This window comes from Bombus vancouverensis, chromosome 12 (genome assembly GCF_051014615.1).
Source record: "Bombus vancouverensis nearcticus chromosome 12, iyBomVanc1_principal, whole genome shotgun sequence".
In the NCBI taxonomy this organism is placed as follows: domain Eukaryota; kingdom Metazoa; phylum Arthropoda; class Insecta; order Hymenoptera; family Apidae; genus Bombus; species Bombus vancouverensis.
In genome coordinates this window covers 9,974,450-9,996,529 of record NC_134922.1, presented here as the reverse complement: position 1 = coordinate 9,996,529, position 22,080 = coordinate 9,974,450, and the positions used below count along the sequence as shown (strand labels likewise).

Below are 22,080 nucleotides of genomic sequence, written 5' to 3'. Positions count from 1 at the left end.
TATTTTTAGAAGCCAAAGTCTGGTGAACTCGACTTTTTGCGAGCCTCGAACCTTGTTACACGGGTAACACACAGAGGAACAAATGATTTAATTTCATAGGTTCATTTATAACAGCAAGATGGCATAACCTAGCACTCTGTCAGGATTCCTGTTACAGCCGGTGCATCTTGCGAATCTTCAAATAACAACGACGATCGTTAAAGAACTTTGCAAGTCGAAGAATTAACTGAATACACAGTTCACCGAATGCTACGTCTCCCGAGCCGATCGTTAAAATCGTTTCATCATGAGATCCGGAGCGGTTCTCCATTTCTCTTTTTCCTATTTTTTTTTCTTCTTTTCAAACATCGACTTGGTTTTGCACGCCACGATCGAACGATTTCTGACTTTCATTACGCATTACGCGTTCCACGGGGTTTATTGCGCTCTCCTGATCCTCTCCGTTTCTTCGTTAATTCCTTTTCTCCGTCTTCCTTTCGTACGAGGCTGTCTTTCCACCAAGATGAATTTTAGTACGGCCAAGAAAGTCGGATCGCGAGCGCGTAAAAAGCTGGCGGAAGCATTAGGAGCATTAAACGGAGGAAGCTGTAATGAATTACGTATCTGATCTGTTTCCTGCCAATAAGAGAAAAACGCACGCCGGTTCGACCTTGCCCAGCCATCAGACATCTTTAAAAATAAGATTCAATTACTGGAGCGGGGCAAACCGACGACCAAATTGCCTTCCAGTTTTCAGCCAGCTCTCAACGTTGATTTCTTGTATTTTTACATAAGTATCGTTTTCAACCTCGCAACGTTCTACCAAATTCGTTGCGAAGCAAAATAACCAAGAGGAGGCTTAAAGTAAAATTAATCGAACCTAAAGCATCATAGAAATCTTCTCAGCTTGCTCCATTACAAGTAAATACATTGTACGTCGCATAAAAATATAAATATAAATTCGACAGGAAATTCCAATTCCCTATGCCACGAATACATGAAAAATTCACAGCTTGCAATACTAGAAACTGGCAACTTTGACGAGAAACATGCTACACGTCGCGAGGAAAATAATTTTTCTCCCCACGTAGTTCTCATCGTCTACATACTACCCGTTTGAGAAACAAATTAACAGAGAGAACTGCACGGTATCAATAGCAATGACACGAGCAAGAGAAGCCAATTAATCTTAGTGTTAAATCGCGTCAGCGCTCTGTGCAGAAATTTTTGCAAATCACGTTTCTCCGTACATTTTTATCGCCTGGCTATTACCGTCGCGTTTAACTGGTAATTGGCTGGTTCATGCACGTGTAATTGCTCGTGCATATGCAGCCGCGACACTTTAACCCGTGACCAAAGAACACACGGGCTTTTAAGGTGTTATAGATTCTGCATACAGAAATTCAATTCCGTTGCTATTTGCATTTCGATTGCGCGCGTCTAAGAGCTATTTATTGAGAAGGAAAGGTAGTCGCCAACTATACGATGTATACGTATGCGGTTTTTTCCTTCACCTGATTGGTGCATACGAAATGTCTTTTTTTCTTTTTTTTTGCATTTTGCTTGCAGATGATATTCGATGGTTATGAATCACGTTAACACTATCACGAGCTGCGACGTTATAATAACGTGATATAGGTGTACGCTATACATAGAGATGTATTACAAGTTTGATTTTTAGACCCATTACTCTTATACTTGTATATCTCTTTTTATTCGTTTTTTAAAAGTCAATTTATATTATCAGGCGAATAATATGTCAATCCATCAAGCCTCCCTGTTCGCTTGATTAATACGACAAAATCGTTCATAGTAGTAATCCTATAATTGGTTTGAATATATTAATCATCTTGATAAATTATTCGCTACATTGAAACGCTGTACCTTCGACTATACCTTCGATTGGTTCTTCAACAGTGGGGTTAAGCTTCTAGAATTAACGTACAGCTTAAATGCTACACCTAAGATGCTGAACATAAGACAAATAAGGAAAAAATCCACGAGAGAGCTATATTAGTCTTTTGTATTTCGAAAAATCATTCTCCTAAAGATCAATACGATAACTCTGCAAATTTATTTTCCTAACAAAAATCAACCTTCCCTGTAAATTCATTTCCACACTGTGTCCTTATCTTTGCCATCTTTCATCAAAGTAAACTCTATACGGAACAATTGTCATATTTTATTTCACGAACATATTTCATACGTCGTGCCTTTATTCTCGTACTGAAAATCAACCTTTTCCATAGATTTATCTCCACGGTATCTTTCTTGCTTTGCTCGTCTCTTGCGAAAAAAAAACTCCATATACGAGAAACAATTGTCATATAATCAGCATCGTGAAATATAATGGCGCGAGTTAAGTACAAAGGGTTAGTCAACGTCCACGTGATACAACATTTCTTTTCGTTTGAAAACAGACGTCGAATCGGTTCTCCTGGCGACTATACGTAACGTTCTCCTCGCGGCACAATTAATTGATCTTTCCAGCGTGCTTGAACTCGATAATTATCATTTGCATACGCGATCTCGTGCACTGTGAGCCCCGATCGTCTTTCTCGCTTTGCTCGGTCGACGGGGGACGGCGGCAGGTTCTCCTTCGACCGGCAATTATCGCACGGAATATCGCAATACAGCGGAAAGCTGCAGCAAGTGCGACATTTTTCTACGTCGTTCCGCTTCATTGCAATTCGACCATGATCTATCGCTGCTTATCCACCTATTAAACCTGGAAGAACGTCGAAAACGTACCTGGACCGTTCTTTCCTTCGATTTTGACGCGTTACGCGTTACATATTGCAGCCGGTGAGAATCAAAAATTCGTACGACGATTCGAACGACTTCTTTTACTTGGGTTAATTTCTTCGATAGGATAATTTTAGCACCAGACTTCCAGTTCGAATGTCAAATACACGATGCGTTCCTCGCTTTGATTAACCGTTTTGTTGACGATCAAGATTGAGATCATTTTTTAGCCTCCATGAATAATTTGGTGCACGCATCTATGAGATATCGGTTGATTTCTGAAGAATTAGATACCTATCACTGCTTAAAATTAGGCAATTGTCGGATTAATCGTTAATTGTCGGAAAAATTTGATCATTTCCTCGCCTTAAGAGGAATTAACTCAGTAGCCATCGAGTCTTACCATTTTTGTTCTATCTTCTGTTTTTTTCTTTCTTTTTTTCAAACGACTAATTGGCTCAATTTCACGTTAGCGCGAGAGGAATGATCGAGAGAAGTATCGTAGAAATATCGGAATGATATTAACCTGGTTGCATGTACAGCACAAGAAGACTCTAACAGAGAAGGATCAAGAGATCATCGGTAGCAAGTAGACTAAGGTTGCTGAAATGATATGCTTCTCGGAAAATTGCATAAGATCTTTAACCTGTACATAGTATAAGCAAAAAATGTCGGTGTCGTTAATAACATTTCTTTAAGCAGCTTTAACATTTACGTATCGAAGATCTTGAACTTCGCATACATGGAGAATATTTTGATCAAAATAAGAGAAAAAAGAATGGAAAAGAAGATGAATGATTAATCATTTCTATGTTACATTCGAACGGAGTAGAATTCCTGCGATGAATTTATCAGAAAAATTTTCCGTTTACATAGGAGAGATCGTCGTAAAGCAAAAGTCGAGAGGTGGCTCTTTATACTCGCTGAATGGAACACGATAATGTGACGCGAAATGGGAATAAAAGCCGACTCTGCTAAGTTTAGAAACGCAAAGCAATCCAGCCGACTAGGAACAAGATACATTACCTCTTTCAGAATTCCTCTTTTTTTTTTCTCTTTTTTACTGCCGTCTCGAGAACAATATTCATCTTTTTATTCTATTTAGCCGTCGATACAGGATGCAGATTCATCTCGCAGTTGTTTACGAGGCAAATTTCGAGGACGATCAACATTTTTCGAAAATCACGCTACCACTCCCGGCCAATTTATTATCCGCCCGCTCCTTTCTTCTACGTCATGCCTGTTTGCTTGCCTTCTTATTTTTCTATATATTTTCGGAAATGAGCTACGAACCCGATTTCTCGATGACAAAACTCGCTGAACTTTCAGACAAAAGCCAAGTAATTCCGTTGATTTATGTAGAAGCGACCTTCGCTAATTTAAGATCGATAAATCCTGCTTCGAATGCTAGATAAGCCTAACGTAAACGTAAAGATGTATAAAATATTCCAAACATATACACTCTTCGTTTCTTCGTTGATAATTTGAATATCGATTAATTCTATTAATTTTATAATTTCACCAACTTAATTTAGATTGCCATATAATTTCAATAGCTTGCATTCGTACTCTAAAAAGTAAAATTGCTATTTTTAATCTACTAGTTGTATCTAACGTATGAAACGAATCTCTACTTAAACTGCATTTCTCTAATCGTATCCGTAAAAATCCGAAATATGCATAGATATCTGCAGTCCGGTTGCAAACTTCGTAATCCAAACTCTACGTTCTCCAATTTATTTTATTTTCATTTACATTTCGAATTGCATAACTGTTTAACAGCGAACCGTAAAAGTAGCGAGCGTACAAGCGAGCTAATGGCACTGTACAAGCTCGAAATGAATTTTCATCCGTAGTTCGAATCGCGCAGCTACCTAAGAAAATGAAAGTTACGGAAAGTAAAAGTTCTGAATCTAAAAATAAACCGAGCGAACCGCAACAATTCAAACTGAATTTTCAATTATGCCTCGAATCGCCTAACTGTTTAAGAGCTGTAAAAACTGTACAAATTCTGAGTGTAAAAGCGAATTAAACGAACTGTGCAACTTCGAAATGAATTTTCATCCGTGTGTTCGACTCGTATCACCGTTTAAGAATAAATTGTGAAAGATCGATCTTTCGATCGTAACTCGTTGCTCGTTCGAAAGGCGTACGCGCGAAAAAGCGTCGCACTGTTTACAACGAACGTTAATTTCGCCGCGTGTTTTCATCATCACTGAGATCATTAATGAGGGATGACGTCAGGCGGCCCGAGGCATTCTACGCCACCAACAACTTCAATGGTATTATGGTTTCGGCGCCTGCTCGCGTGAAAAACGCTTCCTTTTTCCTCCTTTTTCTTTTCCTCCTCTTCAGCGCGCCTCCCCCTTTTGTTACGATTTCATTCACCAGCCGTTCGAACGAATCGCTCCTTTTTCTCCGTTCAACTCCAGGCACCCGCGTTCTTCTTTTATTTATTCTCTTCGCCTTAGCGCGATATATAAGCCGAATCACTCCAATACTCGCGGCGTTTCTCTCAACTTCCATCTTTACTTATAAATTCGTTGCTTCTCCAAATTCTCGAAGAATGAACCGATAAGTTGGAAGTATTTTTCACAATTAACGTGTAGTCGTTTATGCAAAACGATTCTACGAAACATCGACTGCGTATTGAGAAACGTGTTAAAAGAATAGAATATGTTAATATTTTCTGAAGATGTTTTTTTCACAGGAGAAATATTAAATAAGATTCCATTCGCAGATAACGGAATAAAAAGATTTGTCATGCAAAAGCAGATGATTTTCTGCGCAAAAGCCAATTCAAAGCACTACGTACGATGTTTTCAATGGGCCCTCAGTTTCTGTACTTGAGTGCATAAGATACGGTTCATCAAACCACGTCATAACGACCATTGTCTTCCCCTGTACAATGACTTTCACCAGTTTTCAGACTTGAAAATGCACAAGCGAAAGAAACATTCTATCAATTCTGTACGGATCCTCTCAGTTGCTCGAACAGGTACTCGACAGATGTTCAAAGTTAATCACCAAAAATGATACAAGCCTTGTACAAATATATTTCCTTCCAAACTCTCCTGGTCATTCAACCAACTGCAACTTGTCGCTCTAAAGACACTGGACTATTGGATTTTACCTTTCTGATATATTCTTGCGTCGAGAAATCGTGTTTGTAGTCCATTGTATGTTCTACTGTGTTGGCAACTAAGTGATTGCGGATTTTGTCAATAACACCTAATGGCAAAATCCGCAATCACTTAGTTGCCAAGTCAATGCGTAAGTTGAAAAAGAAAAAGCAAAGAAAAATACGATATTCGATTATGGTTATCGTTTTATATAGCAACGATAATTTACAGTAATTATCGTTGAGCAACCGTAACAGGGATTGCCAAGACGGTAGAAACTTCGTAAAGATTGGCCAAGTTGCTTACGTGTGGCGCGATTCTAACTGTAATCAAGTATTTAACCGCGCAACGAGACGAATGTAATGAGGGAACGAGCGGAGACAATCGTCGCCGGAAAACCGAAAAATCTGTCGCGGGCACCGGAAGCTTCCAACGAACGGCGACCTCGAGCAACCGCGAGACAATGCGAAAAGACATAATTGCGAGAGCGTGAGATTGCCTTGTGTATATATATTATACTACATCTTATGCCATGCGAAAAAAAAAAAAAAAAAGAAGGAACACAGGGAATTAATAACGAAATCACGTCGCCATTACCTTGGAACAATTTCGACAACCAGGCATTAAATCTTAAATTACGACTGATCTTCGGACAAATCGTATAATTCGTATAATTAAAAGCGAAGGTGATTCTTAATCAGGCAACCTTGTATCGATTGTGCAACTTAATTAATCCTTTTAGGACCGAGTGTTCTTTCGACAGTGGGAACAAGTCCTTTTTCGTCAATTGTTAATGATAGAAATACACCTGCTCCGACGAATTGTAATCTTGTTGGTGTAGTTCGGTATAAAACGGTAGTGGAATTTTTCTAATTCAACGACGTTCTATTGTAAAGGATAAAAAGGATTGGAAGACATAGGATGGTGAAAAAAAGAGAAATTTTACTTTGGAATCGATACACTGTGAATTTTGATCATTTTCGTACTAAATATTTGCCATATGGCTAACAGTCATCAATTCCATGCTACACATTATATTTATTCGTTGGTTTTACCGAATCTAAACCCCGGTTTGTACAATTATGGTACCTTTTTTCTATTTTTTTATTTCATAAACTTTCTTTCATCTGCCATTTATTCTATTGATTTTGATATTAAGTAGAACCTTATAATAGTTCGTTGCAATAGAAAGAATCGGTGAAAGTCGAGGGTTGGTCCCTGAATGGACGAATGAAAGTAAAAATTTCACTAAATAAAAAGTCAACGCGAAAAGAGGCTCTCTTTTGCGGAACTTAGGCTCGCGGGAAACGGGACTAATGGTCGTGGGAGCGCACCAATTGTCTCCATTGTGACACATGTTTATAATTGTTTACCAGCTGCGTCGAAACGAGCCGGAATTCGACTAGCCTCTGCCTCTTTCGTCGAGGAATTTCGACCGTTCCTCTCGCCAACCAACGATTCTTTCTCCTCTTCATAGTTTCTTAAATTCCTCTGTTTCGTAGCAATTAAGATATCGCTATTTTCAAACGTTTACTCGAATGATAATTATTTTAAACGATTACTTAAACGATAATTATTTTAAACGGCCAACGATTAAGATTTTTGCAAATCGATTTAGAATGAAAATATTCCGTGTAATGGATCGAATAATTTTTCCCCGTTCGAAGGCAGAAAATCTTTCGAGACGAAGTTTCGACGAGCTCGAAGCGTAGTCGTAAGTTTCAAATGTATTCTATGCAGAGAATTAATTATATACCGTGAAAATCACGCGGCGTAAAATATTGTACGGTATAAATTATTCCACTTGTCAAACGCGAATGCATTGGAAGAAAGGAAAAAAATTGCCGCGTTACGAAATATCAACAGTGGAGATAGAAAGAAATAAAAGTTTCGATTGTTTGACTCTGATTTGCCAATTCTTATTGAACAATTTCAATTCAGATTAAAAAGGAATTCAATGTTTCGATAAAATTCAAACATCTAAATACAGGAATTTCAATTTGAAGAAGAAGTTGAGATTCGTGAGGAAATAATCCTTTGCTATATTTGTATTCCTGGAAATAAGTAGAAATTCTATTTCTTTAATTTCAACGTCCCTGTTCTTTAGATAGAAAAGCTGCAGTGTAAACTGGAAAAAGAGAATCGTTGATATTCGTAGGAAAACAATTCCCGCCAGAACGAGTTTCAATATCTCAATTTTAGCTGGCCAATTTCACAAGATAAATAAATACATAAAATACAAATGAAATTGCAAAAATATCAACGGCATGATAATTCCTAGAAAAATAATTTTTTCTACATGTATATATACATACATAGATAATACATATGACTATAAATACATGTAAAACTACATATAAAAATAGATGTAAATCGCGAGTAACGAAAAGCGGAAAGAACGTTTAAGAACAAGTGGAAAAAATGTTGACATTTCTAGCAAAATAATTCCTCCTAGATCGATATAAACTGTGACTAGTAGAGAGAAGAAAAAATGTTTGAAAATGTCGGGGAAAAATGAACGAAAAATCGTGCTGTTCGTACGATCGAAGAATGAAAGCGACGGGTGAAAGGGTCGGGCGATAAAGAGGCACGCTGTTATCATTACGATTCTGATTCGGGCCATTAAGATCTCTGTCGTAACAGCCGCGAACACGACGCCGTGGCCTGTGCTTGTCTCCTCGACACTCATGAATATTCGATTGCGAGTCGTCGAGAGCGATCGTGACGTCATCGAGTCGGAAGGATCAAGGATCCTGTCTCTCTGCGCTTTCGATTGGTTTCACTGTCTCGCGATGCACCGTATGCCTTTTTGCTTCGATTAATAGAAACACGGAAGGCCCGCGGTCATTTAAAGAGAAAGAAGAAAGGGGAGAAAAATGTTGCGAAATAGCGGAATGAAAAATAGGACACGTCGAGAATAAATTTATTCAACGTGGTGAAGGAGCAAACAGCCGAAACTTGCGATAGGTCACTCGGACGTTGTTGGCGCCTGATAAAGAATTCTTGATAAAGAAACGGAAAGAAGAAGATGCAACAATGATGGAAATCCAAGATTTGAAGAGTAATATGCATAATACGCTTGTAACTAGTAGAACACAATGTAAAATAAATTTTAAGTTTCATAGGAGAAATAAATCTTTTTCGTCGCCTATCGAAACTGTACTAATTCGCTAAATAACGCTAATAATTAACTGATTATTTATTAATTAGAGAAATTAGTAACTAAGGTAACTGTATTAAACCGAGAAAATACTATATTTGAATATTTATATGTTCTTAGTAGAATACTATACTGCAAATATTACTTGAATATTTATATATTTCTAACAAGCGTGAAATTATGGTCGTTAATATTTTACCACGAGATATGACGCTAAACTATAAATAAACAAGTAAATAGGAAAGGAAGTGTAGGTAAATGGAATAAAAGTTTTGCTCAAAGCGTTGATCGATCTTTGACGCGGAAAATATTTGCCAGTAATATTGGCATTCGTTACATGCGTATTAGATTCCTGTTACATATTAACATGTCAAATTCAGATTTACGCACAAAGTTAATTTTTAAGAAGATGAACATTCTTAGAAGAATGTCGATATTCGTGTTATTAATTTCTCTAAAATATGTCAATTAATAATATTAACGATAATATTAGTATTAAGACTGTGAATAACTATCATTTGATTCTACGATTTAGAATCTCGCCAGAAGAAAAAAAGCAAGGAAATCGTTACTTATAATCGAGGCCAATTTGAAAATTCCCATTTACTTCTCGTACAGTGGAATTCAGTAAAAGCAGGAAGCGAGAAATCAATTATTAAACGATCTATCTATCTAATTCTAAATTACATTCGCTCGATATTCAGACGATCTGTAATCGCGATTTTGACGTTTCCTTAAAACCCACTTACAACTTCCAAAAGCAACTCTTTCAATCGTTCAAGGATATAGAAAGACGTTCGAGTTCGTCGAAATCTGTGATCCTCGATTCGAAAGAAGAAAATTGATGGAACGACGCGTTATAATCTTGGAAACATTTCGCGGAATAAAGAGGGATAAATATAATGGAATTTTTACGTTTTTCGTCTTTCCACTCGAATCTTTACTACTCTTACTTTTATTTTTATTTTTCTTCGTACATCGAATTGCATAAATTCGTCATTTTCCATTCCGACGGATTATAATTTTTTGCAGCCGATAGCTCGTTCAAGTTCAAGAATTAACTGGCTTGAATTATGCAAACGACTGGCAGCAAAATGTTAGCGGCAGCGGGGAACAGCGATCGATCTCATTCGATGCTCAACGAGGTGCACCATGGAAGAGTCTGTGAGAGCACAACACCGAGTAATATAAAATTTAGATCGGGACGAGCTACGATCGCAAGTTCGTACGTGCGGAAACCGAGATTTCGAAGAATCGAGCGGACCTTACGATAAATCCGTGACACGCCGAGAAATTCAATTAGATATCTCCCTCGGTGTTCTTTGAATTTAATTATCCGTTTACTTGATTTTTCAAATTGGGTCTTGTGTCTTGGAACGCTTGAAAGGCCACTGTGCATTTAATATTAGTCGTTTTTCTAAAAAATTTCCACGTTTGTCACGACATGGTAAACGGCTTTAAGCTGTTTCAGAACGTCGTTCGATTAATTTTGACGTCTATCCATCGCAAACTATTCCTTCAAACTCTCAATGAAATTCTTCCTGAGCGTAAAATCCATCGATATCGCTAAGATTTGAAGCGATACGATGTTAGAAGACTCAGAGTCACGTGGAATGAGTATTACACTGTTCGAAGTACGAACGAAGGAATCAAATGTCTTCCGAAGTGCCTGTGAATGTAAATAACTTGCAGCTGCTGTCGTTGGCGATTAACTTCTTGCAAACTTTCGACGAGGCTTTCCAAGGATCCAAAATTCCACGGATTAAAATAACGAGAAACTCGAAACTTCCAGGATATAAATCGGTGGCTGGCGTACAAATTTCCAAAGATCTCAAAAATAACGATCCAAGGAATTTAAATCGAAAGTTCCAGCGAATTATTCCAGCAGCAGAAAGTTACAAATTTCGACTATTTCAACACGAGAGAAAGAAAAAAGGTAAAAAATAAAAAAAGGAAAAAACAAAGAAATTCCAAAGCTGCAAAAGACAACAGAGAGAACGAATGTTCCTCCTACGCTACGATCTCGTCCAGCAACAGAAGTAGCTAGTGGCGATCCGCGACGTGGCTGTTTCTCGTTTTAACAAGACATTTTAGTCGATGAGCGTACGCCCGAGGCGACTATTGTCCGGGGAGCTGGAAAGGTCCCGAGACGGAATTAAAAATCAGATGCACATTTGGCAAGGACGTTATGTCATCGAGCAACTATTAGACCAGTTAGCCGATCACCTCGAGGGCATCTGCATATACGTAGGCCGAGATCGTTAAGAAATCGTTCTCGTGGCGGCCGTTAAAAAATATTTTTCTCGCTGTACGAACGCGACAGAGAATTCGAAAGCTTGTGGAGGAATGGAACGTCGGCGAAGAGGAAGAGCGAAGAAGCGACCACGACTTCTTTGGTATTTCTAAAGGTTTTTCATTACACGGAGTGGCTGACGCGACTCTTGTTCCTTTTTCCTCGTTCGAATTCTGGGACGCCAATGAAATTCCCCCGGAAGAGGTCTCGCTGCCGCCATTTAAATCTCCATAGATAGGAAAATCTTGACTCTGCTTTTTTTCGACGGCCAGTCGCGTTTCTCGACGTTACGACGTTTACGCGACGAATCTCGCCGATTCGTTATGCTTTTTCGTTGCTGATGCTTCAACTTCGTCTGTGACGAACGTTACGCAAGTGTCGCTGTTTCGCTGCACGTTAAAATTTGGATTCCGAGGGACAGAATTCTCAAGATTTTCAAGAGGAAAATCGATAACTATATAGATGCGATATATATGGAAATTGCGAATATACGATTAGGAATATCGATGATTTCTTGAAGGGTATTGCAATAGATTTTTCATTTCTTATACGTAAGAAACCTACATTTTGATTTTCGAACATGTTCTAGCTGTTTCTTATCGCGGAGCGAAATTTGGATTTCGAAGGGAGAGACAGTCGATTCGAAAGGAAAGGATCGACGAGAAGATGCGATATAATTTTGGAAACTATTTGAAGAATATCGTATAATACTATTCAGGAAATCAATTTGAATCAGTTCGATTTAAATCTTTCAAATAAATATGACACGCTTTATTCCTGACAGAAATAAAACGACACGTAAAAAGACGGGAGATCTCTAAATAAAGAGCTTAATTACGTTTTTAAAAGATTGACAAACCGAATGACAAGTTAAACATCGCTCGATAAAACTGTATCTAAAAAATTTCTTATCTATGGAACTACAGTGTCTTTCTGTTAGCCGAAACTTCCATTTGTATTAAAAATTGACTCCGAATTCCAGCCAACTTACAGGGAGAACTGAATGAGAACAGAATAATCGCTTAATAAAATCGATCACTGCCAGCGATTCGTCAGCAAAACGAAGCGACAAGAAGAAAATTGAAACAGGATAAACGTGGAGGAGAAATGAAGAATCCATCCCGTTTGCAGTCAGAAGACATTCATTTTTTTCTTTACTAGCGGAATTTCTCGGGGTTAAGGAAGCGAGGGAATGTTTTTCCTCGAGTAGACAGACCGTCTGGCGATCGTCTGGCTCGGCTGATCGGTAGTTCAGGTGTTTTTACGGGTCTCTCCCTCTCTTCCCTTAAAACTCCAGTTTTTCTCCCCCTCTGTTGCTTCAGTTTGATGGCTTTTCCAGAGATTTTACCGCCCAGCCTTCGAGTTTTACGACGTCGTTGCTGGATTTTATATCACGACGTAGCGGCAGCTCGTCGATGAGCAACGACTCGATTTACACGTCGCTTTACAGAAACATATCCGCGGGAACGAGCCCTTCCACAGACTTAAATTCGCTCTACACTTCCTTTACTTCCACTCTTCGCGCGAGACGACAGATATCAAGAACGATTTCGACGTGCCGTTTCGACGCTACTGTCTCGTACATAGGCCCTAATTGGGAGATTTTTAAGAATTATCGCCGACCACACTACTGGACTTTTTCTTTCTTCTTGTCCTGTTCTTGAGGATTTTCAGGCTGGTAGCATCGAAAATTACGACGCAAGCATAATCGATGGAAGCATTATACTTAATTATCGAGGACTAATAAGACATTGATCGTTCGTATAATCGGTTTGAACTAAATTGTATTACGATCTTTTGTCTTTCTAATTACATTCGATCAATTAGCGACGTCGTGATACGATTCTTTGAAATACTTGTTTCTGATCAATTATTCGCTAATTAGAAGATGGTGATCGTGAAAGCTCGATAATTTAACACGACTCACAGGCGCTTCGATAATTTAGAAATTTTTCACAAAGTTTGAAAGATTGTGATTTGTATTCTTATAATTCTTCGCCGGTCGTTTCTTTCGACACAATATCGTGGACGCGTGATTTACTTCAGAATTATTACACGACAAAGTAATTTTAACTGAGACAATTCTCTTGAATTATGCATTTATAGAAAATATTAAGACGCAAGAATGCGCGTAAGAAATAAGGTGTAGGTGTTGGTTGTTGTCCGTGATAATTGTTGCGGTGGCTGTAGATTTCGCTGCTGGGATACTGCTATTTTTTTCCAATTTAGATGCGTGGAAGAAAAATCAGACTCCGGCCGCCGGGATTTGAACCCGGGTTCCGAACTTTCGTAACCTAAGGCGCTAACCACTGCGCTATCGTCGTTCGACACTTGTTAGTGTCGAGTGGTGGTATTTGCTTTTGAGTGCCGCCACAGAAATATCCAAAGTATACTCTTCGTGATATACTTAACAATTCTAACTCTTTTCTTAATTACGCGCATAAGAATTGTAATCTCCGCATAACGCTACAGAGTCCAGCCAAACCAAATAACATTATCAACCTAATCAATAAAATTAACTGCAACCTATATACCTTTTTCAGTAACTTCAAGATTGCACGAATCGTAAAACTGCGTTTCATAATGACTCTCGATTCGATTCAGTCTCTTAAAAGGAGCCAGGTGGATTAAACCGAGAGAAAAAATCAGATTTACGACGAATGCAAGTCATTCGACTGTAAAACAGCTGGCTGTTTGCGTTTCATTTACGAATGTCGAACGGAAACGAAAGCGAGAGATGTCCATCTTGTTACGTGGATCATCGTAAGTCCGATCGAGGTTGGCTTTCGCGGGACGAAATTCGTCGATTCTTTGCTCCAGGCGTAACTTCGACACTTATCGTCGTTAGCGCGGACCTGTTTAACGAAGGAAGCGCAGAAACGCGAAACCGCTGGCTGCGAAATTACGTTTTCGCAATGCTTTGGCAAATTGGACCTATCGACTCGCCAATTTCCGACTACGCAGTGTTGGAAAAATCGGAAAAAGTTTCCTCGGTTAAAGCGGATAGTGGCAAATATAAAATGAATTTTTCACTTTCAATTTTTTTCTACGAGTTAGGATTATCGTGATCTTTCTTCTAGATCTTTGAACTTGTGTATCCTCGTTATCGATCTATGCTTCCAGGCAACATTTTCACGCGTCAAACAAGTCTCGATTCTACTCGACAAATAAATAATTGCACACTGGATAAATCATTTAATCACGACAAGAAGAATAGCATGGCAAATCGAGATTGAAACAGACTGTTAAATATATTCGACATTCCCTGGTGAAATATCTTGTTAACCGCCAAATAAACAATACCCAACAATAATTACTCGACTTTCCTTCGATTTTCGTGAATTTACAGAAAATTCGAAGACGCATGCAAAATACAATATATTAGGTTGTCCGAAAAGTGTCTTTCTTTTACAGACAACGCATCTTTATACAAACATGAAACCTAATCTATCAAACGTTGTGATCTTTATCTCGATAGAACAAAATGGATCATACGATAAATTCGATAAAGTAGTATAAAACGGAAATTGTTGTGCATCCATTATAAAACGAAAGAAACTTTCCGGACGACCTACTACAAAATACTGAGACACCGATTATCCAAATTACGGCAGCTTCTATGATACCTGCTAGGCGAAACCGCCACGTTTTATTGATTTTGAAGGTTCAATTTTTTTTTTTTTATAGAATCAATAGATCAATATATCCGGCGATCGAGTTTCGGATAATTTGAGAACAGAGATGTTAGTTATAAGGATATTTGAAAAATCGAAAGGCGATTTTATAACAATTTAAACAATTAAATAACATTCCGAAAAATACGAATTTCCACTAAAGAACGAAGTCACGCGCTGCCCAAATGACGCAACGGAGAACGAATTGCCAAGAAACGACAAGAAGAAGAACGCCACTCCAAATCGATATGTAGGTGATCGAAGAAACAGTCTGCTTTAACGTATTCATCATTCGTTCACGAAACATCGTGTTAACCACCTGTGGCGATACAAAGAACATCGTGTCGTGAAAATGAAGCCGATCGCTTCCAATGTCGAAGGAATAAAAGGCCAGTGCAACCAGGTTCGGACCACGCATAGGTGAAAGTCGTTATCCGTTCCATTAACGAGCTGAACCAAGGCGTCATGGGATCGAGACAGTCCACGGGAATCGCTTCGTAACAGGGGAATTACCATGGCGAAGTTGCTTCGGTCATTAGAGACCGACCATTTGCCTCGGTTACGTTTCGAAAACGGAAATCGTGACGAAACCAGCCGACTCGAGAGAACTCGCGTGTTACCTCTCTCGGCTTTTCGGTTCTTTCGATCTTAATGACGGTGGGCTCTGTCTCTCGTTATTAGACTGCCACCATCTCGTTCTCTGTTCCATTTTTCTTCGATTACGTTAGCACCGTATTTGTTGTTCTTCGCGCGTTTCTCTTGTTTGTTTGCCGGTTTCCGAGGTTTTTCAGATCACGTCTGGTTCGTATAGCGCCACCAAGGTTTACGTGGTAAATTGTACAATTTAAGATCGCAAGGTTGCGCATTTTTGTCCGCAAACTAATTTTCTTGCCTGTCGATTTTCAGAGATTTTTCACATTATGTTTGGTTTTTAGTGTCGCTATTAAGTTCGTACTATGAATTTTGCTACAATTTGTAATCGTACGTTCGCGAAGATCAATTTTTCTTCGGATAAATGCGTGGTAGATGAAAATTATATTTGAGAAGGTAATAAGTTTTATTCGACACTTTTTACTCGTTTTATTTGATTCGCTGCACATATTGTTAATACGAGAATCGTTTCTAGTATTGTTTTCGCGAATAGAAAAAGGAAGAATGGAAAAGATTTATAATAGAAATTTCGAGTGGAAAGGCAACAATATTGCGGGTTAAGTAATAACTCAATCTTTCGAGCAGTCATTATCATCGCCTCGCGTGTCTCGAAACCGAAATCCAGTCAACAGTTTTCGTTGTGCGACTCGAAAATCAGCCCCGAGGGTTGGCGTAAACGTTCCCCTGGACTATTCCTTAATGCACGGATCGCATGACGTTGAAATTTCGGGCAAACCAGACCCAAGAATCGTTCGACGATGGCCCAAATTCACCAGCAGACATTCCTTTCTCTTGAGAATTTTCGGGCCACTCCATGTGAATCAATTACGACGGTGACGAAACTGCTGATTCTTAACAAATGTCTCTAATTACGCGTTATTCGTCCAGCTAACGAATTACTATATAAAAACAATTTAATTTTTTATTCTAAAAATAACAAATAAAAGTATACCAATAGCGTCGAGATAAAAGTAAGCAAAAAATTAACAGCTGATTGCTGGACTGTGAATTTTTATATAATTACGAGATATTTGAAGATGCAAAAATCCACGTAACATACGAAGTATATAAAATGTGTATAGCACTCGTTGTAGTGTTTAACAGGTGAGACGAATTTTTGTCTAAATTTGTTTCAATCGTGGTCGCAAGAATTTGAATTCGTATAAATATCCTCAGAGTACTAATCTTCTACCGCTCGGTCATTAAATAAAGGACATAAGCTAAACGCGAGGACAGACGTGTAAAAAATAGCTGGTAGAAAAAAGTAGCCGTTGTTTTGCTCAGTTTCTTTCCACTTATCAAGTGAATCGGTACACGAGGCACCGTCAGAACAGGCCAATATAGTGGGGAAAACGTGCGTCTCGTAAATGGCCGATCTACACGACACGTCGCACGTGCCATTGGCAGTGAAAAACATTTATGGAAACGTGCTTCACCTTTTACGAGTGAAGCCACCGATTACTTAATCCCTTCGGGGAGAGCACCGGGAAAAAATGACGGCCTGTGAATGGCCTAGGTCATTGCCGGCGTTCCCTCCCGCTTCGTTAAACGCCGATCGATGATTTCAACTCTTTCGATACCAGGAAAAACCTGTGTCATTTTCTCTCCCTTACATCTTCCCGAATTCTAACGAGTCTTGCTCGACACTAATCATCGTCGAGAGATTTTTCAAATGAAAATTTGTAAATTGAAAGGCTGAATTTGCTTTCTAACTCTATACTCGTATCGTTGTTTTATTTTTTCTGATTTTTTTTGTTGATTTTGAAGGTTTAATTTTTTTTTTTTTTTAAGAATCGACGATACGGAGATCGAGTTTCGATCAATATATCCGGCGATCGAATTTCGGATAATTTGAGAACAGAGATGTTAGTTATAAGGATATTTGAAAAATTGAAAGGCGATTTTAATTTTTCACCGGTTCGCAGGCTTCGATATTTTCTAAGATTCATGCTAGGAAGAATGAAATTCGATTAGGAGATTTCGGGAATTAAAATGAGGATTAAGGACGCAAAAGCCGACCTGAATTTTTAATTCCCTCGAAAGCTGTGATTTTTTAAGACTGAAAATATAAAGAAGTAATTCGGTTGAGCTGTTCTGAGAGCGGAAGGCCTGACTAATTGAAAGAATCGTTTCAATTTCCATTCATTCAGAATAACAGAACGTAATATGATTTCTTCGACGGACGTCTTCTAAAATTACTTTTCGTAATTGTAAGAAACATTTTAATAAATAATTTTTAAAGTGTCAACGAACTCCCAAACATGGGTACCAAAGCTGATTAAACATCCAACATCAAATCTCTATGCTTAATAAAAATAATTCAAAGTATGAAAAGCGCAGGACGGCGAAAACAAAAAAGTTAGCGTAGAAACGTCCACCTCGTTTTCCAAATTCTCCCAATTCTCTATTCCACAACAAAAGAATAGCAAAACACTTATACAACCTCGTAATACCAATTCTCCTGTGCCGAGCTACAAAAAGAATCTGTGGAAGACCGAGCGCGAGACAGAGGTCAGGGAAACTGCAACGCGGAAGAAGGAAGCCGAGAAAGAGGACCACATAGAGGACCAAAGCGAGGACCAACAGAGAAACAAGAGATCCTGGTCCGGTAACAGGTGAAAAAAAAGGAAGAAAGAGGGAAAAGATAAAAGAGAAAGAAAAGGACAGGACGGGGACACGGTGGAATGATAAATTCGCGTTCACGCGTGTTTTTTGCCCGGCCCGAAGCGGTCCCGCTCCTGCTTCGATCCTAATCGACGATCTTACGTCACGGATGCAAAGTTACAACCGGTTTCAGACAGCGAACCAACCTTACGAACTATGTTTACACGTAACGTGCGTCAGCTTCGGTCCTGTCTCTCCTTCCTCCTCTTTTTTCTTTCTCTTTTCTTCAGACAACCAAAGGTCTTCTGGTCGGTGTTGGATTATTTAACGAGAAACCTCTGCTTAGTAAGATGAAATCATCTGGCGTGTCTGACATTGTATATTAAGCGAAGAATAAATAGTAGTTTGAGTGATTTGGTACTGCTAGATTGTTCTGCCGGTCTTCTTTGGCCTTCTTGGCTTCGGACCGGCTTATTTACTCGTTTTGAAATCACAGTTGCTATAGAATTATAGAATTTATAGAAGCTATTTTACTTGGTACAGTCTACAACGACGATGATTGACAGAAAGTGAATTCATTTAGTTTCTAACGACGAAGATCGTGGAATTGAGAAATCGACGAAGAAAGTCTTCGTACCTTTATCTCCTTAGGAGCTCATAAAGAACGTCTGTCTTGTAGCGTCTATCCGATTAACATAGAATGCTTAATTAGATCTAAGAAATACTGAAAGATCAAAATCCAATCTTCGAAAAAAAAAAGACAGGATTTTGTTCAGTTATACAAATCTAAAGATATGACTTTTAAAGATAGTCATCATTCTAAGCAACACGTACGATCTTCGACAACCACGTACGATCGATTTTCCTAACTTTAATAACTGCACAGAATCCTAACACCAAAATCACGATGACGAACCAACGAATAAATCGCGAATTTCGGTGGCACGAGCAATTTCCAAATTTTCAACCCTTCGATATCCTGCAATTGGCGATTCACCGTGAAAACCGCGTGGGTCCAGTCAACACGTTCTGTGCTGGCACCCTGGAACCGGAACGAGACAAAATTCGTCGAAAAGGAACAAAACGGGAGAAACGAAAGAAAAAAGAATGAAACCGGAACGTGAAAGAAAAAAAGAAAAAAGAAACGGGAATACGTTCTATCCTCCGTGTCGTCGTTCACCTCTGTTATTTCAATATCCGTGAATGGCCGCACTATCGAATATTGAGTGCCAATATTTGCGCGCTCCTCGGTCCACGTTTATTCTATGTCCAAAATATTTTTTCCTCTAAGGTAGAAAAAGAAAGAGAGAGAGGGGGAAACGTTGACGGTAAGAGAGCAAGGGGAGAAGGGAGGAAGAGAGAAAGAGAGAGAAAAACGAGAAACACGCATAATTAAACCGGTGCCGCGAGGCATACGTTCACGGCCGATTAAGAGATCCAATTAAAGAAAGAAGGCAAAAGGACGACTCACCTTTCTGCAGTTGGCCATGGTCCGCGTTCATTTTCGCCTGCAACAGAAAGTGCTGCGCTTCACTAAGTAGAATTAGCACGGGGACCGTGAAAATTTCGGCCATTCTGCTAAAATATGTGCAAGCGGTTGGCTCACCTCGTAACCTTGTTTCGCGCCCCGTCCGCCACCCCAATAGTCGCTCTCCTTGTCGTGCGGATTGCATTGCTGCGACAGAAAAAAACAGATATATGTTAGTTTATATAGAGCGCAAAGCACCGAATATAGGGCACAATGTCTTTCTTTTTCTATGTTTGAATTTATTCTTCTTGACTTAGACACAGCCGGAGGAAAAGATAGCTGGACGCGTAGTGGAAGTAGATATCATTGAAGTTTTCTTACATATACAGGGTGGTTGGTAACTGGTGGTACAAGCGGAAAGGGGGTGATTCTACGCGAAAAAAGAAGTCGAAAATTTAGAATAAAAATTTTTCGTTTCAGGCTTTGTTTTCGAGAAAATCGACTTTGAATTTTCGCTCGGTACGCGTGCGGTACGTTATAACGGATCTCACTGTAGATCGTTGTCTCGATGGAAAAATTAAAAAAAAAATTTGTATGCCATATTTTCGACTTCTTTTTTCACGTAGAATCACCCCCCTTCCGCTTGTACCACCAGTTACCAACCATCCTGTATATGTATGTATGTATGTATTTGTAAATGTGAATATTAATTCCAGTTACGTGTGTACTATTGGGTTGGCAACTAAGTGACTGCGGATTTTGTCATTAGGTGGTAATGCCATTATAATTAATGCCAATAATTATAAAGACACGTAAAGACAAGTGAAGCTGAAATATGTAACGCTAATACAGTTAAAATGACTGTTTTATTTGTCGACCTACTTTTGATGTTTAATTCTTAATGGCACACGTAGGACACTGCTCTTCTTTTTCCATATTTGAAGTTATTCCTCTATTTATATTCTTCTATATTTCGTATCTCTTTTGTTTATTAAATAGGTATTCATTTCCCGATTTATTTTTGACGATGAATTTTTAGTAGTACGCGTAATGTAATCTCTCTTTCCTATGTTTAAATTGATTCTTCTGTTTCTAATCTTTCGTATCGTCTACTATGCTGCTTCCAGTATCTTGCGAGCTTAAATATCGCGTTGTATTTTAAGAGGTAGACGCGTCGTACGATTTTGGTCTTTACAGCTACACATTCGAATCGCTTGGCTGCCGAGACTCCTATAAGCGAACTAGAGTTGTAAAAATAAACCCTGACAGTTATTGCACAATATATAAAGATGATTCGCTTATGACGACACCAAGTTTGTCGCGATTACAATTTTGTGCCTGAAAACAGCTTGTTTCCATCATTGGTATATTCGCTGTAGTTCCGTTCTAGAATCAAATAATGTAACTTGTTTCTTATTTTCTCCCAAAAGCTATATCAATCACGATAAATTTGCAAAACAGTATGAAATACTACAACGAATCCTGATTTCCTATTTGATCATGAAACTACACCGATTACGTTACATTTATAAAACAGTATCAAATCCCACGAATCCTAATTTCTCTAGGCAATTGCGAAACTATGCTACCGTATGAGCCTGTTTTTGCACGCTGGATGCGTATCATGCAGAAAGAGAATCGTGTGAAAAGGGTCACGAAAAAATTGGTGTGCAACAAGGTGTAAAACTGGCGCAAGTTATACAGCAGGCAATTTAAAATACAGAGACGCGTTCGCTAAAAACATTTTGTTTAATAAACACGTATAACCCACGTGCTTAAGAAAGCACGAGTTTCAAGTATCCGCGTAGGGTACTAACCAGCCAACTAATTATTACCGTGCGTTTTTGTAACCGTGTACGACTAAATCAAACGTGTAAGTGCGAATAAAACGTGTTAAAAGAGCTGCGCGTTTCAAAGAACCGTGTAAGAAGAATATCGCGTAGAAATAGTCACCAGATGCAATTACATTAAGTAACAGAAAATAAGACCAGAAAATAAGTCGATGAGAAGATCATGATTCGTCGTGTTTCATCGACGTAACATCGTCGAATGGTAATCACCGAAAACCGCGTAAAGAGTATCAATAATTGATAAATGGAGTATCGTAGCGAAGGACGAGGGTTGGTGAGCTGGTGGAAGTGAGGTGGAGTGTAGAAAGTAGTCGAACTGGAGGAGGCGTGGGCAGCGAGGATCGAGGATGGCAAAGAGAACGGCGAGGGGTAAAAAGCACCGTCTAGACACAACATAGACGAGGGTGGCGGGCTTAGCCTGTGACCTTGGGCATCACTCGGCCTTCTACAGAGACAAACAATCCAACCCCCTCTTTCGCTCATAAATTGTTAGGCGAAAACGCGTACTTCAGCCATAGGGGATGGAAAAGTTGT

The 22,080-nt window shown here is 38.9% G+C and overlaps 1 protein-coding gene across 2 annotated transcripts in view; it reads right to left on the bottom strand.

Annotated features, from left to right (window-relative positions):
- Positions 1–22,080, bottom strand: part of LOC117154980 (zinc finger protein rotund) — a 248,618-nt gene that overhangs the window by 100,610 nt on the left and 125,928 nt on the right. The window contains exons 3-4 of one of the 2 annotated variants that reach the window (XM_033330489.2): positions 19,835–19,903; positions 19,700–19,751 (exon numbers count right to left, since the gene is read on the bottom strand). In XM_033330489.2, coding sequence (XP_033186380.1) covers positions 19,700–19,751; positions 19,835–19,903 — 121 coding nt within the window. The remainder of the gene's footprint in view (positions 1–19,699; positions 19,752–19,834; positions 19,904–22,080) is intronic. The other variant, XM_033330488.2, reaches the window with a different exon arrangement.